Source organism: Heterocephalus glaber, unplaced genomic scaffold (assembly GCF_053883595.1).
Source record: "Heterocephalus glaber isolate CG9 unplaced genomic scaffold, H.glaber_assembly_v1.0 deba00001760, whole genome shotgun sequence".
NCBI classification, from domain to species: Eukaryota; Metazoa; Chordata; class Mammalia; order Rodentia; family Bathyergidae; genus Heterocephalus; species Heterocephalus glaber.
In genome coordinates, this window is record NW_028258457.1 from 2437739 (window position 1) to 2455422 (window position 17684).

At 43.8% G+C, this 17684-nt stretch overlaps 1 protein-coding gene across 5 annotated transcripts in view; it reads right to left on the reverse strand.

Annotated features, from left to right (window-relative positions):
- The window catches only part of Akap8l (A-kinase anchoring protein 8 like), a 35979-nt gene extending 19844 nt beyond the window's left edge, over positions 1–16135 (reverse strand). For 2 of the 5 annotated variants that reach the window (XM_004872526.4, XM_013068393.3), the window contains exons 1-4: positions 15990–16135; positions 7046–7120; positions 1130–1162; positions 605–845 (exon numbers count right to left, since the gene is read on the reverse strand). In XM_004872526.4, coding sequence (XP_004872583.2) covers positions 605–845; positions 1130–1162; positions 7046–7120; positions 15990–16002 — 362 coding nt within the window. In that variant the 5' untranslated portion in view covers positions 16003–16135. Of the gene's footprint in view, positions 1–604; positions 846–1129; positions 1163–7045; positions 7121–8950; positions 9578–15989 lie in introns of those variants that run through there. The other 3 variants (XM_013068392.3, XM_087201744.1, XM_021250392.2) reach the window with 3 other exon arrangements.
- Between the last annotated feature and the right edge of the window lie 1549 nt (positions 16136–17684).

Sequence of the window (17684 nt, forward strand, 5' to 3'; positions counted from 1 at the left end):
CGCATGCTCTGCAGTGGAGCACATCTAGGTGGAAGCCCAGGTGCCCACCGCTTATGCTCTGGGTCCTTTCAGGCAAAGGGTGACCTCCATGCAACTCAGTTTCTCCATTCCCAAAACTAGCACTGCAGGAGTTCCTCACAGGTATATTTTCAAGAGACCCACATTGATAGGGCCTGGAAAGTGGTTAGGAAAGGTTCACATCTGCCCTGTCTCTTGCACAGGGATGTCCTAGCTCACAGTAGTCAGCTCCAAGGGCTCATCCTGCCCTTCATGCCCAACCTAATCTATCCTGCCCTGACTCCACACAGGTTACAAAGTCCTGACTTAACACAAGAATGGCTGTCCTGAAGGGAAGGGCTGCTGAACCCTCTGCTCCTGAGGAGCCATCCTGTGCACATGAAGCCAGCCCAATCTGAGCTTCTTGTGCCCTATAAGCAGGGAGAGTGGGTCATGAGGCTGGAGGGAATGGATGACACAGATGAGAGGACGTAGCAGAAGGTCCTGGAAGCCTGGCAGCACAGAGCCAGGAGGAAAGAAGCAGTCACGCCAGTAGTTCAGAAGATGGCACCCCTGCAGAACCCCAGCTGCAGGTAGCCCCACTCACCTTTCTCCACCTGAGCCATACATGCCTCCTTGCATCATGTCAGTCTCCAAGTGTGGCACCATATCTATGCGCTGGTTAATTCTGGATAAAACGGAATCGGCACTGGTGCTACCCGAGGCACTAGGGTTTGCATTTGTGTCAGAGCTAGGCATTTCCCAAGAGTTTGAAGTGGCCATACCATACCCATAGTTGGTGGTGTTATCCTGGCCATAGCCATAGCCATAGCCATAGTTCTCGTAGCCTGCAGTGAGGGAGACAGAGACACAGAGATGGTGGGGGCAGGGAGAAAGGAGGTGGCGGCAGGCAGATACAAACACAGAGAAAGGTGCCCTCTGTCACGGAGAAGAGCTGGAGACTCTAGCCACCCAAGGCCGAGTGGGCCAAGCCATTCCAATGAGGACCTTCTGGGATGAGCAGCTGGCCCCAGGGACACCCAAAGCTCGCCTTGGCCAAGCAGAGCAGTGGCAGAGAAACAACTGGTTCAATCCCAAGGAAGAGGAGAGTGGTCATGGGAATAATACTTGCCTCTGTTTGTCCCAGAGTTCCAAGTTCCATATCCTACAAAAAGTGAAAGAGCAATGGTATCTACAATTATTTCCAATACAACATGATTTCATTCAGATGAATTCCTAAGTGAAGACAGTAACTCCCAGTACCTGCCTGGCTCCAGCCAACTGAACCTGCACTGACTGAGGTGCTCGTGCTGTAAAGCACCATGTAACTACACTAGGCCACTTGCTGTCCTGGTGCCCAGCCTTCCATGGCCCTGAGCATCTGGTATTTAAGGAGCCTTCTGTTTCCAACACACTTAGCAACTGAACTTGGCTCCTGTACTCCTCCTCCCTCAAAGAGCTAGAATTAGAAGATGATCTCCCTGCCCCCAGTGAAGCATTAATAAGACGGAAAATTTAGAGTGCCTCACAGACTTGGGCTAGCATGCTTGCTTAGCATGTGCAAAGCCCTGGGTTCCATCCCCAGTGCTACAAATAAATAACAAAGAATGTGCTGCTGTACAAAACGCCTGGCAGGGTCTCTAACAACAGTGAAATCACGTGGCCCAAATCTAACCATCTGGAGCAGAGATATAGGCCAAGTTCCCCAAAAGGTCTACCTTAACAGAGAGGGCCAAAAAGCCCCTGAACCGTGTGAGTGAGATACGCAAGACAATATCAAGGTAAGGTCAAGAAACAACTCTTAGCTTGAGAAAAGTCACTGAAAGAACAATCTGGGCTCTAAATTAAATGTGCTCTGGATCGGATCACAATCAATGGTACAAATTCATTCATTCCTTCAGGAGCATAAAACCACTGAGAACCGCCAAGGTACAAAGCCACATGGGAACTCTGATATAACCAGACACAAATCCTTCCCAGAGCAGTGCCTGAGAATAGGTGACTACTCTCCCAGTGTCTCTGCTGAGATCCTACAGTTGCCTGGTATTGCAGGTCATCTCTACCCCACAGATAGACAAGACACACTCATCCCAGGCAAGGCAAGGAGCTTAGCTTGGTGAGAAGGCAGAATGATAAATGGCAGGACACAGACCACAGAAGACAAACAGTGAAACTGAGATGAACCAGGAAGACTTCTGCATTTGGGCTCCTCCACAAGCCAGTGCACAAACAGAATGAGAAGGTGGTGGAAACCAGCCAAGGCACTCTAGATGAGTGCTACATTTAATGAACTGTAGGCAGAGAGAGCTCACAAAGCAAAAGTACTCTAAGGCTGAGGACATCAAAACCATCTGTCTATGTAACAATATCATCTCTGAGTAGAGGCTGCAGCCCGACACTGTTCAGGACTCCAGTGCTGCTGGTTGTCAAGAGATATAAAGAGCCACCTGCGTGGTGCATGCCTACAATCCTAGCACTGAGGAAGGCAAGAGGATGGCAAGTTCAAGTGCTACCTGGGCAACTTAGCAAGACCTTATCTCAAAAAACATAAAGGGCTGGGGATGTAGCTCAGCACACAGGCCCTGGGTCCAATCCTCACAGGGGTGGGGGACGACAACACATGGGACAACAACAAAGAACCAGAAAGCAGCAAGAGATAGTCAGGAGTTGGAGCTCCTGTAAGAAAACAGTGGTGAAGGAGTCATTCCCACAAGCAAGAAGAGAGATCCTGGCCACATGGTTATTTGTCTGTACCAGGAATAATGGACACTGTATATTCATTCGGGACAGATGACACTGGATATTCTCTTATTGCGTGGTGTGGGAACTGAACCCTGTGCATGCTAGGCAAGCACTCTACCACTGAGCTACATTCCTAGCCCAACACTAGCTACTAGAAAGGCGACAGGACTGAGAGGCAAAGGCAGACCCACTGTGGCTCTGCTTGTTGGGCTGTAGTCTGGTCAATCTGGGCATCAGCCACAGATCTGGCAGTGAGGAAGCACAGGAAGGAAGCAGGAGCAGGCGTCTACTCTACAAACACAACTTTATGCTTCAAGGTCAGGCTGGCAGCCTCCTGTGACATGGTAGCCACCAGGAAACCCCTTTGGGACAGCACTCATTGCGTGCTACTCGCTATTCCAGAAGCACTTGGTGGACTTCCCAGCCAGGTCCCTTCAGGAAGAAGCCTGCCTCAGCGGTAGCTCAGTGGTAAACTGTGGTGTCTGGGGCCACCTTGAGAACTGCCTCTTCTCAAAGAATATCCCAAGTAACTTCTATACTCAGAGGTTGACAAAGGGAATTCTAAGGACATCGTTTTCTAAAAGAAAGAAACAACAGCTGGGTGTGGTGACACATGGCTGTAATCCCAGCACTTAGGAGGCTGAGGCAGAAGGATAACTTCAAGTCCAAGGCCAGCCTGCACTACATAGTGAGTTCAAAGCCAGCCTGAATTACATAGTGAGACACTGTCTCAAAAAACCAAAAACCAGGGGTGGGGATGTAACTCAGTGGCACCACGCCTGCCTGGCAAGTGCAAAGTCCTGAGTTCATCTCTGGTGGTGGTGGTAGGGGACACCAAAAAACCCAAAAAAACAAGAACCAAACACTAAAAACCAAAAACCAAAAAAAAAAAAAAAAAAGAAAGAGAGAAAAAAAGAGGCAGAGAGAGATGGTCAGAGTAAGTGATACTTACAGACCAAAAATGAAACAATTTAAATGTTCACCTTTAAGGATTACCACCTACCAGGCCAGGGATTTAGCTCAGTGGTGCCATGCCTGCCTGGCAAGTGCAAGGTCCTTAGTTTGATCCCCGGTACCAAATTAATAAATAAATTTAAAAAATAATAGGACTACAACCTACCTACTCAAGTGAGATACAGTGTGGACACCAAAGCAGTTTATTATGCCTTATCTAGCAAGGGAAGGAAAACAAAATAGGACACACAATACTACCTACCTATAAATTATTCAACTAATTAAAATAAGTTCACAAAGATTAAATACTAAAATCTCAGGGTACTGGTTGATTGTTTTTCTAAATTATATTTCGAAGTTAAGTTGTTCTTCCAATTTAAGCTAGAAGGAACACCATCCCTCTTCTTTCACAAAAACAGTCTAGGTAAAAAAAAAAAAAAATCCTTAATCTATAAAATAGCTACTAGAACAAATAAGCTCAACAATGCTTATCACATGGCCAATATACAAATCAAATTTCAAATAGTACAAAGTCAATATACAAATCAAATTTCTACATATTAGCAATGAACAACTATAAAATGACTATGGGGGAGGGGCTTGGGAATGGAACCCAGGGCCTCCTGCATGTTAAGCACTTGTTCTATCACTGAGCTATTACCCTCAGGCCTACAGAAACTAAAAAATTTTTAAAGTAGGATTAACCATAGCACCAATAACATGAAATACTTGGCTGTAAACCGAACAAAATATGTATACATTAAAACCTATAGGGCCAGGGATTTTGCGCAAGTGCAAGGACCCAAGTTCGATCCCCGGTACCAAAAAAAAAAAAACCACTAATGAAAGTAATCAAGAACTAAATAAATGCAGTAACATACTGTGGGTCAACAGACTTGGTATTGTTAGGATATTAGATCTCCAATACTAATCTGTAGACTCAGAGCTTTCTCAAAATCTAAGCAAGAATTTTAATAAAAATTGATGCACAGATTCTCAAAGGTAAAAGCAAAGGAGGCAGGATGTCTTAGAGAAAGAATAAACCCTAAGGACTCAAACTGACTCATTTCAAGACTTACTTTCCAGCAATTAATGGGGTGGTACTCAAGAAAATTCAGACATACAGATCAACTAAAGAAAATTAGTCCAGAAACACTTCATTTTTCAACAAAGTTACAAAGGCAATTCAATAGAGAAAAGACAGCCTTTTCAACAAATGATTTTAGAACAATTATATATCTGTATGTCCCCAGCCCATCACCCCAAAAAAGAACCTTGACCTGTACTGTACACTTTATGGAAAAACTCAAAATGGATCTCAGACTAAGTATAAAATCTAAAACTTAAAACATCTACAGGAAATTTGAAAAAAACAAATCTTTGTGATCATGGGCTAAGCACAGAATTCTTAGATACAATACCAAAATCATGATCCATAAAAGAAAAGAATGATAAGTCGGACTTCATCAAAATTAAGAACTTGTAATTGCACCCCTGTAATCCCAGCACTCAGGAGGCTGAGGCAGGAGGATCGCTGTGAGTTTGAGGCCAGCCGAGGCTACACAGTGAGTTCAGGGCCAGCCTGAACTACAAAGGGAGAGACCCTGCCTAGAAAAAAAATAAATAAATAAAATTAAGAACTTGTGTTCTAAAAAAAGAACTTGTGTTCTCGCTGGGCCTGGTGGCACAACCCTGTAATCCTAGCACTCTGAGAGACTGAGGCAGGAGGATCCCAAGTCCAAGTCCAACCTGGACAATGCTGCAACTTAGTGATACCATGTCTTAAAATAAAAAATGTAAAAAGAGAGCTGGAGATGTAGTATAAGGCCCTGGGTTCAATTTCTAGTACTGGAGAAAAAAAAAATGAATCAAAAGACACCAATAGTACAGACAAACCCCATCTAGGACAAAATACATGTAAATGGCACATCTGGTTAAGAGGCTTATACCCAGAATATGTAGAGACAAGAATTTAAAAAGATGTGCCAAGCCGGTGATTTAGCTCAGTGTTTCCGCTGCCTACCTTGCAAGTGCAAGGTCCTGAGTTCGATCCCTAGTACAAAAAAAAAAGTAAAAAGATGTGCCAAGAGCCAGAAGGCTAGCTCAGTGGTACAGGGTTGCCCAGCACAACTGAGGCCTAGGGTTCCATCCCTAGCACTGCAAAAACCAAAAACCAAAACCATGTGCCATTTGGGACATTTGTTTAGAGGCAGATGGAGACAGCAGGATAGGGAAGCCACTCAAACCAAGTATCTCATTTATGAAACACCTAGTAACACTGTACTCAATTTGAAAACATTTTAACTCTCTCCCCACTGAGACTAACTGCTAATACTTGGGAAGCTTAGTAAAGTCCATTTATCTAGTGACTCCTGAGGGAATGGCAACTGTGTAGGCTCGGTCTTTCCCAAGACCTTGATAATAACACAAACTGCCCACTTCCGGCCAGGGATTTAGCTCAGTGGTTCTGCCGCCTGCCTCGCAAGCGCAGAGATCTGAGTTCAATCCCCAGTACCAAAGCAAAAAAAACAAAAAAACCTGCCCAATTCAGTAACCAAGACACTGTTTATTCCTAAGAGGCTCCTTCTCTGCAGCCATCCCTGGGGTCACGAGCCACTGAGAGACCAGCTTTACAGGTAGTTTTGGCCTGCTGCAGCAGGTCAACAGAACATCACCTATGAATCTGGTGAGTGCTACTTCTGAGTTAGAGAATTAAATATGTCTGTCCACACGTCAGAAATCAGTTGGAAAATTTCATTTCACTGCTGTGTGTTTGTGCTGGCTTGGGGTGGTCTGACTGCAATCTCTAAAAGCCAGCTAGATCCATATATTCACACACCCTCCCAAACAGGCACATGCACCACCCTGGGTGTGAGCCAATAGCTTGGTTTCTCCTGGACCAGTCTTTTATTTTTTATTTTATTTTTTTGGTACCAGGGATCAAACTCGGGTCCTTGCACTTGGGCAGCAGGCAGCAAAACCACTGAGCTAAATTTCCGGCCCCCGGGCCAGTCTTTTAGACTGATTGGCTATTCTTTCAAGGCTCATAAGAGGGATGTTCTGCAGCCAGCTCTTTTGTCCAAGACCATATGTATTTCTATTAAATGTTAAGGGGCCAAAGGAACCAAATCATTTACCTAGCCTAGCTTTCTCAGTAACACAGATATCATTACCATAATCACCCCAAAGGAAAGCACTAGCTATTAAAATGGCCAATCATACCACCTGACACAAGTTTGGGTTTAGTAAAGCAAGAGAGGATGACAGCAAAGCCAAAGGCAACCAAGAAGACACAAGACTGCTCTGCCAATAGAAAACACAACACTGTTTCCCACCAGGGACCCACACTTACCGTAATCACAGGTGGGCTGAGCGCTGGTGTCTGTGTATGTTGACTGCAAAGTGGTTTCAGATCCCTGGACAAAGCCTAAACATATGCACAGGGTGGTTAATTTCCCCAAACAAGCCACAGGAAAATGACTAAAATTGTCCCTCTGGATACACTGGCTGGCAGGGCCTCCTCTTGGATGGAAAAACCACCAAAACCTCTTGATTCCACACTTTAATTAGACCTCTAGACCATATTAACCAATGAAAAGTCAGGCTATGATTAACGTGTTACCCCAAAAGGTTTAGATAAAAACTTCTGAACATTTAAACCAGTTAACCATTTTGATAAATGAGTATCTAAATTATCATTCAATTTAAAAAGGAAAATACTTTTATCAAATTACAGTAAGGTGAGCTACTTCCAATTTAACCAAGGATGGGCATTAGTTTTGAAGTGATGTTAAAGCAAATAATATACCTTCTACCCCCTACTCCAATCTGAAACAGAAATTGCCTATATATATATGTATGTATTTGGGGTTTTTTGTGTACCGGGATCAAACTCAGATCCTTGAGCTTGCCAGGCAGGCGCTGTGCCACTGAGCTAAAACCGTGGCCCTTATATTTTGTTTCTCTCACTTAAAAATGTGTATTACTGCCAGAGACCAGCTTGAAACTGTGCTGAGTGGGCTAGAAAATATTACTGAATTGGCTTATGAATTAGCCATTGATTAAATTGTGAGTCTGTCCTAGGCCTACCTGACTTGCTAGATGAGCCTTCAGCTGGCATGCGGAAACAGAACTGCCTATGCCATTGGTCACAGTTGAAGCCTCAATGGTCAGTGACACTGTGGTGCCTCTAACAGCAAGATAACACTGCAGCTCAGGACTTTATGACTCTTATGCAGCCATTCTCCCAGAACAAACGTTAGCTAAACAAACAGGTTACTCATTTATCACAACCTACCTTTGAATGCATCATCCTCCTTTTACACATCATCAGCACCCTACTGTTCCCTGCATCTGCCTTTACGCCCCATGCAATGTGGTGTGATCAATAAATAGTGGTAGGGCCAGGGATTTAGCTCAGTGGCACTGTGCCTGCCTTCCAAGCCCAAGGTCCTAAATTTGATCCCCAGTACCAAAAAAAAAAAAAAAAAAAAAAAAAAAAAAAATCAAAAATAAATAAATAAATAAATAAATAAATAGTGGCAAGTCCAGAGCCTCCAGGTCTTAGACTGATAGGAGCTCTGACCATCACAGACCCCCATTTATGCAGTCAAACCTTTGTATTGTCTTTTTTATCCTAGCTGTACCCACCACACAGCCTCTGATATATTACTTTTTACTTTGTTGCACTGGGGATAAAACCCAGGGCCTTGCACATGCTAAACAGTGCTACCTCTGACCAACATCTTCAGGGCTGTTTTTTAGTTTGTTTTGTTTTGTTTTTTTGAGACAGGGTCTCACTATGTAGTTCAGGCTGGCCTTGGACTCACTATGTAGGCCAATCTGGCCTCAAACTCATGGCGATCCTCCTTCTGCCTTAGCCTCCCAAGTGCTGGGATGACAGGCGTGCATCACAACATCTAGCTCACACCTATTAGTTCTTAAATGTAATTATTTGGCATTTGGCATATTTACACCGAAATAATAAGCTTTATACCATATACAGGCTGAGTATCTCTAATCCAAACTCTAAAACTTTATGAGTGATGGCACCACACCAGAAGTACAAATTCTACACCTGATGTGGATGATGGCTCACTGTCAAAATGAAGGTACACTAGGAGCCAGGGATTTAGCTCAGTTGTTCCGAAGCCTGCCTTACAAGTGCAAGGTCCCAAGTTTGATCCCCGGCACCAAAACAAACAAACAAACAAACAAACAAAAATGAAAGTCCACTATATATACTGAATAGAAGTACCTTCAGGTTACATGCAGAAAAGGGTGAATTTCATGTGTAGATTTGGAGCCTCCACGGTATTTCATTAGGTATATGAAAATATTCAAAAGCAAAAAAAAAAAAAAAAATCTGTAATCTGAAACTCCTGGTCCCAAGGATTTGGATAAGGGATACTCTACCTGTAATGGTATAAATTACTATCTGTCTAAACTCTCAAGCCTGGCATGGTGCATGCCTGTAATCCCGGTAACTCAGGAAGCTGAAGCAGGAGGTTTGACATGAATTTGAGGCCAGCCTGAACTACACAGCGAGACCCTGTCTCAAAAGACCAAAAAAAATTAAAAATAACTTCTCAAATTGTTTCTCCACTGAAAATGAGTTAGTGCCAAATAGGAAAGCCTGAAAATCTGTCAGAAACCACTACCTTTAAAAACTGACAAGGGGCCAGGGATTTAGCTCAGTGGTTCCACTGCCTGCCTCGAAAGCACAAGGGCCTGAGTTTGATCCCCGGTACCAAAAAAAACACAAAACACCAAAAACCTGATGACAAGCAAAGGCATAGTGTTTCACCTCTGCTATCCCAGCACTCAAGAGCCTGAGGCAGGAGGAGTGCTGTGAGTCTGAGGCCAACCTAGGCTACATAGTGAGTTCAAGGCCAGCTTGGACTCACACAGTGAGACCTTGTCTCAAAATAAAGACTGATGACAATATACTATAATTAATCCTGACACTTCAAGACTATATTTTAAGCTGGGCAAAGCTGGGCATGGTGCACATTGCTTGTAATCCCAGCACTCAGGAGGCTGAGGTAGGACAAGTGCCCTGAGTTCCAAAGCCAGCTTAGGCTACGTACTGAGTTCAAGGATAGCCTAAACTACATAGTGAGAGACTATCTCAAAAACAAACAAACAAAAGATGAGCATGGTGGTGCCTGTGATCCCAGATACCCAAGAGCCTCAGGCAAGAGTAACACAAGTTCAAAATCTGCCTGGCCAATATGGCAAGACCATTTCAGGATGGGGGATCATATATAGCTCAGGGCTCCCTGCGTAATAACCCCCAGAATTAAAAATAATAAATTATATTTTATTTTTATTGGAACATTTACATGATTACATTTATCATATGTCCCCTCCCCCTTCCCTCCATCTTGGTCCCCATCTCATTTGCAAAAAATCTGTTTCCATTTCCTATTACAGTATTTATCTTTTATTTTGCTCTTTATTTTTCTCACATAAGAGAAACCATGCAATATTTAAGTTTGTACATCTGATTTATTTTACTTAACATTATGGTCTCATGGTGCATCCATTTTCTGACAAATGACTCAAATTTACCCTTCTGGCAGAGTATTACTCTGCTATGTACAAATATTGCATATTTTTTTTTACCTATTTGTTGATGACATGAAGGCTGCTTCCAAGATTTAGCTATTATGAATTGTGCTGCTATAAACATGAATACGCATGTGGCACTAAAATATGATGTCTTTAACTCTTTCAGGGCAATATGTGGGTGGAATGGAATTTCTTTCTTTCTTTTTTTGGAATTTCTATTGTTAGTTTTGTTTTGTTTTTTTGAGGCACAGTCTTCCTCTGTAGTTCAGGTTGGCCCTGAACTCACTATGCAGCCCAGGCTGGCCTTGAACTCGAGGCGATCCTCTTGCCTCAGTATGCGCCGCTATGCCAGGCTCTAATTTTTTGAGGAATCTCCATACTGATTTCCATAGTGGTTGTACTGGTTTACATTCCTCCCAACAAGAAGGGTTCCTTTTCCCCCAGAGCCTCATCAGCATTTGTTATTACTTTATATCTTGAAGACAGTCATTCTTTCTGGAGTTAACAGAATTTCAGTGCTTTTAATTTGCATTTCTCCAATGGCCAGCATTGTCAAACATTTTTTCATATATTTATAGGCCATTTGCATTTAAGTGTCTCATTTGTTTCAGTTGCCCATTTTTGGATTGAGTCTTATTTTGGGGAGAGTCTAATTTTTTGAGTTATTTATCTATTTTAGGTATTAGTACTCTGTCAAGAAGTATTCAACTCAGGAAGATTTGCCTGCATCAGCCTTGCAAGTGCTGGGATTTCAGGCGTGCACCACCACGCCTAGCTAAATAATGGTCATTTGACTTCTTCCTTTGCTATATGTGTCCCTTTTATTTCTTGCCCTTGCCTAATTGCCAAAACTAAACTTTAAAATATATTTTAAGTGATTCAGTCTTATGATATTTACAATGGTTAATATCTGTCTCTTCTCATTAGAGACAACTCAACGTGAAAGAAAATTAAAGCCAGTGCCTCCAATAGCTTATTTACTGCAAAAACACCACATACCAAGTACCTTCTACTTGGGTAGGCATTCCCATGCTTGTTGACAGACTCTCTGCTTTATTCCTTAAAGCCATAGCAACAAAGATGACAGCAACAGCCAAGAACAATGAACAAGTGCTTCTCCCACCTGGTGCTAATCTCAGTCAACAGAGGTAAATTGATTTACCTAAGTCAACAGAGGGGAACTGGGCAAGATCCCTTACACTGCGTTTCCCAAGGTCTATAAAGGTCTGAAACTAAAGTGGTCTTCATAAATATGGTGCCAAAATTCATGCTGGGGCTAAGTGAGGCTGTGGGGACATTTACAATCTTTGTTCTACCTGGTGCAGAGTTAATGTGGTTTGCTTGTTTTGTGGTGTGGGGATGAAGCCAGAGCCTCAGCACGCTAAACTTGGCTCTATCATTGAGCCACTCCCCTACCTCCTACTGTGTTTACTTAAAAGGTCCTTCCTGGACCCCAGTGGGGGAACTGTGGAATCAATGTCATCTTTACTTCCTCACTGAGGGAATGGAGCCTGGGCCCTGGGGAAAGGTAAGTATACAGATTCTTTTTAAATAAAGAGGATATACTTGAATGGATTCTTTTCAGAGATCAGGGACCCTCCTGAGATACCCAAATTCCAAGTACTGATGATTTCAGTGTTGAAGAAACACTGAAAGTATTCTTTGGAGAGTTCACTCACAGAGAAGCCTCATAATGTAAGAAGTACCAACCCACACCTCTCCATTGTTTGTACAACTAGCTTCTGGAAACCTGTGTGTTCTGCAAAAGGGCTGCTACCAGAGTGGTCTCTGATTTTTAGGTAATGTAGTCCATCTGTCAGTCTGTCTGTTCATCCTTCCTTCCTTTATATATATTTATGGGGTCTTGCTATGTTGGCTGGGCTGGCCTTGAACTCCTGGGCTCAACTGATCCTCTTGTCCCAGCCTCATGAGAAGCTGGGACGATGGGTGTGCAGCACCACCACGCCTAGGAACATAATGTGGTACAGTTGTCATTTGTTATCTGAGGACTGGTTCCAGGACAACACCTTCCACCTAAGATTAGCCAAATCCACAGTTGCTTAAGTCCCTTAAGCAAATAGCATATATCTGCATATAACCTCTGCACATGCTCCTGAATACTTCATCTGTGGATTAAATACTTAATACATTGTAAATACTGTATAAATAGTTGTTATGCTGTATTGTTTGGGAATAATGACAAGAAAAAAGTACATGTGCAGGGCTGGGGATTTAGCTCAGTGGTCCTGTGCCCGTCTGGCAAGCACAAGGTCTTGAGTTCAATTCCAGATACCAAAAAAAAAAAAGAAAAAAAAGAATTAAAGATATATATATATATATATATATATATATATATATATTTTTTTTTTTTTTTTTTTTTTTTCCTTTTGTGTGTGTGTGAACTGGAGATTGAACTCAAGGCCTATTTCACTGAGCTATAACCCAGCCCTTACTTTTTGTTTTGAGACAGTCTTGCTAAATTGCTAGGATGCCCAAATTGAATTTCAACTTGTCATCCCTCTGCCTCAGCATTCCAGAATGCTGGGATTATAGGTGTGCACCATCATGCTCAGCTTGACAGAGTATTTAAAGGAATGATATACAGTAACAAAAATTAGAGGACAACTGGAATTAGGTTAGGTTCCCTCCAACCTCTACCATCTGAGGCAAAAAGTAGGGTGCTAAACAGCCTCTGAGATGGCCTCCAGCGATTCTTGCCTCCTGAGATGACATAATCCTCACCCAAAATAATAAATAATCAATAGGATTTGGAGAAATGACTGAGTGTGACTTCTGAGACTTCCATCTTGCTGTTTCTTGGATCATTCAGTCTGTGGGAAAGTAGTCACCATGCTGTCAGGGTTCCTCCAGTAGCCCTACAAAGAGGTCCATATGGTGAGGAACCAGAGCCAGCCTCAATCTGCCAGACACAGGAGTCTGAGTCACCCTGCAGGCGGGGCTGAAGCACCAGGCAAGCTTTCAGATGACAGTCTCAACTGATATCCTAATGTTACCCAAGGCAGAACCACTCAGCTAAACCAACTGTGCATTCCTAACACAATAAAACTGTTGCGATAACAAATGTTTCTATAAAAAGACAGGTACCATTTCAGACCTTTGTTTGAAGGCCTGATTCTTTTATTTTTTTCTGTCCAGTTTTCCTTCTGCTTCCTTCTCCCACCCTCAGGGCTAGAAATAAAGCCTCCTTTCCCAATTATAAGTAAAGCAACTAGAAGCCAAGCATTGTGGCACATGCCTGTAATTTTAACACTGAGAGAGGCTGAAGCAGGACTACAAATATGAGTCCTGCCTGGGCAATTTAGCAAGACCCTGTCTCAAAATTTAAAAAAATTAATAATAATAATGAAAAGGACTGTGGATGTAGCTCAATGGTAGAGTCCCCTCGGGTTTGATCCCAGTACCAAAAAAAAAAGAAAAGTAACTGAGCTCAAAAACTGGATGAGTCAATATGCTAAATTACTTTTTCACCTTTTATCCTTAATAATAAAGATAACAGGGCTGGGGATTTAGCTCATTGGTTCTGGCGCCTGCCTCGCAAGCATAAGGTCCCAAGTTCGATCCCCAGTACCAAAAAAAGAAAAAGAAAAAAAAAAAAAATAATAAAGATAACATTTACTTCACGTCTTCCTGGACTTAACCTTAATGCAAAGTCATCTGAAATGTGACTTAAAATGCTTTTGATTTTAATAATGGTCTGCTACTACTTCTTTTGGAGGTGGAGGGAAGAGGGGCAGCTGGGTATGGAACCCAGGGCCCCTAACATGCTAGGCAAGTGTTCTACCACTGAGCTACCCCATGGCCCTGGTCTGCTTCCTAAAAAAGAAAGACTCCTATTATAAAGCTACTGTTGGGGCCAGGGATTTAGCTCAGTGGTTCCGCCACCTGGCTCAAAAGTGGAAGGACCCGAGTTCGATCCCCCGTACTAAAAAGAAAAAAAAAAAGCTACTGTTGTTTTCAATTTATCAAGATCAAGAAAAAACTAATTATCTCATCAGCTTGGCTACTTCAATGCTCACCAAACCAAGAATTACAGCCAACAGGACTTTAAGCTGAAACTCAGGCTGGCCATAAATTCAATTTCCTCTTCTATAAAAATGAATGCTCTCTTATTACGCTGTTCTGTAACATCCAACCATTTATCCTCTGGTTTCTGTACCAGTCCTGTCCCTAAATGTCACAGAACTATCTTCAGTTCTTGGTAGGACTTGAAGAGAATTACATCTCAGTTCTAGAGATGTCAGGAACAGTCCTAGTGACTTTAACTAGGAACACTACAGAAAGGCTCCAGCACAGCTGCCTCACCTTGTCACTACTGATACTTGGGAGCAAATAATTCTTTGTGCTGGAGCTGTACTTTGCATTTGTAGCATGTTGAGCAACGTCTCTGGGCTCTAGCCACTAGATGTCAGCAGTAGCCCCAACTCCCAGATAAGACCACCAAACAGGTCTCCAAATGATGCCAAATTATCCCCTGGGATAGAGACTTGCCCCTTGTTGAGAACCACGGGCTAGAAGACGTCCACTAGAAAAACAGAATCTCGGCATTCTCCGGACCCGGGGGCCAGAGCAGGGAGGACTAACATAAAAGAGTCTACAAAGGGAGCCAAAGGCTCAGGTTCCATCCTCCGTCTTGATCATTTCAAGCAGAATGCAGGCTACCCAACAACCACATATGCTCAAGCCTAAAACACCTCCACCGAGGATGGGGGACAGTCTACATCGCTGGTAGAGAAGACTCATTGGTCACTGCCAAGGCAAACCCAGGCAGCCTTGGCAATTCACTTGGAGATGATTTATAAACATACCTGGGTTCTGAAGGAGGGGACGGGGGTCCTCTTCTCTGTGATCTCACACCCACCTTCCTTTCTGCTTAAATTTCACTGGCCTCTCTGGCATATTTCCTAACGATCCAAGCCATTCCATCTTTACTCCCCTTACTCTTACACGCTCCTTACAGATCTCTCTTTAGAGGTTTCTATGTCATGAGTCGTCCCAGATCACAACCTGTTGGCATTTATTTACTTAAAAAGGTCTGCCCTGGCCTATAAACTACTTGAGGAATTCTTGTCAACATTTCCAGTTCCTATGAAGCGCCTGACGCGACAAATGTGATAGATGCCCAGTGAAGCGATGTCGAAGCAGACTATTCCTCGCCCAAGATTCAAGCACAGTCCCTAAGGACTCAAGGTTCCGTGCTCCACCCAAACCCTCACATATTCTCGGATCCTCGGGAACTGGCGTCTCTCCCAGCTCGGGGGCGAGAAGAGCTGCGCATTATGCAGGGAAGCTTCGCGGGGGAGGCTAGGGCGATGGCGACCGCGGCCGAGTCCGCTGAAGGATCTGAAAAACCAGGCCAGGCCTAAAAAAGGACCGCTCGAGGCGTCCTCGACCGAAAAACTCCGGCCAGGGACGGAGGTGGTAGACGCTGTGATCTCAGCGCCGACCTCTGGGTCCCACGGGCACAGCCAAAAGAAGCCAAAGCCTCGGGAGGCCAGGAACCGGGACTCCAAGCTACAACCACAGTGAACCGAAGCACCTGGACGTTGAGGGGCGCAACCCAGAGGCTATGGGCCTAGGACGCCATTTTGTGACCACAGAGGGCAGTAACTCGCGTGCTGGGGGCGGTGTGGGCAAGCCCGGCATAGCCCCAGCACGTTCCTGTCTTGTTCCCACCCAAAGCGACCTCAACCCTGTGGGCCTACCTGTGTAGCTCATGGCGGCGGCGACGACACTACATCCGAGAACCGTGACAGCTGCTCTCCGCGTCCAACGCCGCGACAGCGGCAACAATCCTCAACCCCTTCTACCCCAACATTTCCCCCAGCCCCGCCTCTCGACCGCATTGGCTCGCTGCAGTCACTGACTTCGTGCTCATTGGGCTGCCTCGGTGTCTATCTGTACATTCCTCGTACTAGTGACCGAGTATGCTGCCAATCATTAGGGCCCCGCCCTACAACCGCCTTCCGTTTCCAAAACCTGGGTTGATTGGCTACAATGAACCGGCGCAGAGGCGGATTCTTGCAGGTTCGAAGGCACTACGGAAAGGCCCGAGGCCCAAGTGTGGCTGTGCGGGAGGAATCCCGGTGTCCTGGAGACTTGCCTGAGGGAGTCGACAATACAACGCAGAGGACCGCTCAGGTTTCCAGCTGTGCCACAGAAATACTAAACAAACTTGGGCTGAGTTTCTATATTTCTCTGGTCTTCAGCTCCAAAACGACCGTGGTATGAGAAAATTAAAGTGACACACGTTCAAACATTACATAAGATAATATACGTGATCACTCTGGTGCCAGATGCACTGTTACATTTTCTCATTACTGTATTACATAATGAATAATCAGTGTATCTGTAGGGACTGAGGGTTTAGCTCAGTGGTAACGCGCTTGCCAGGCAGGTATGAGGGCCCAGATTTCTTAGCACAGCAAAATAATTAATTAATTAATTAATTCAATGAATGTGTGTATGTATATGGTATGTTTTTGTTATATATGTAATAAATCTATTTGTATTATGTCTCATCTCAAATGTTCCCTCAAACCTAAGAAAGTTTTTCAAAGTCCCCCATTTAAAAGATAACAGCCAGGCGTGGTGACACACTCCTGTGATCCCAGCACTCAGGAGGCTAAGGCAAGAGGACTGCCGCGAGTTGGAGGCCAGACTAAATTACAAAGTGAGACCCTGTCTCTAAATAAATAAAAAGGAAGATAAAGCTGAGGCTTGGAATTCATGATTTGCTCAAGTGTCTTAACACCTGTTAATGGACCTCTCTTCTAAAACCCTCCTGGTTTGTTCTGGATTTCAGAGACCCTAGAATTGTGCAGTCAGGGCTGAGGACTCAGTGGCAGTGCCCTTGTCTAGCATGTGTGAGGACTTGGGTTGGACCCTCAGCACCAGAAAAAACCAAAACTAAACAAAATTCAGTGCTCAGTGCAGCCTAGTGCCAGCCTTCTCCAAAGCTTCTCAGAATTGTGGATGCCATTGTCAGGGACATCTCATAATTTCTAAGAGAAGACTTGACTGAAGATGGCACTTAACATGTTTGCAAAAATGGATTAGGCTGTGGAAATAAGACTAGTGCACTGTTTTCTATGTTTTAAAAAAATTTTTTGTTTTTTTGAGACAGGGTCTTACTACGTAGTCCAGGCTGGCCTCAGCTTCCCAAGTGCTGAAAAATGACAGACACATGCCACCAGGCCAGCCTAAAATGTTTTAAATATGTTGTTGCTTTTTGGTTATAAGGAATGACTGTTGTTTTCTTTTTATAATACTGGGGCTTAAAACAACGGCCCTTGCACTGAGTTACAGTCCCAGCTTTTTTTTTTTTTTCTTTTCCATTTTGATACAAGGCCTTGCTAAATTGCCCAGGTTGGGCTCAAACTTTTGATCCCCTTACCTTG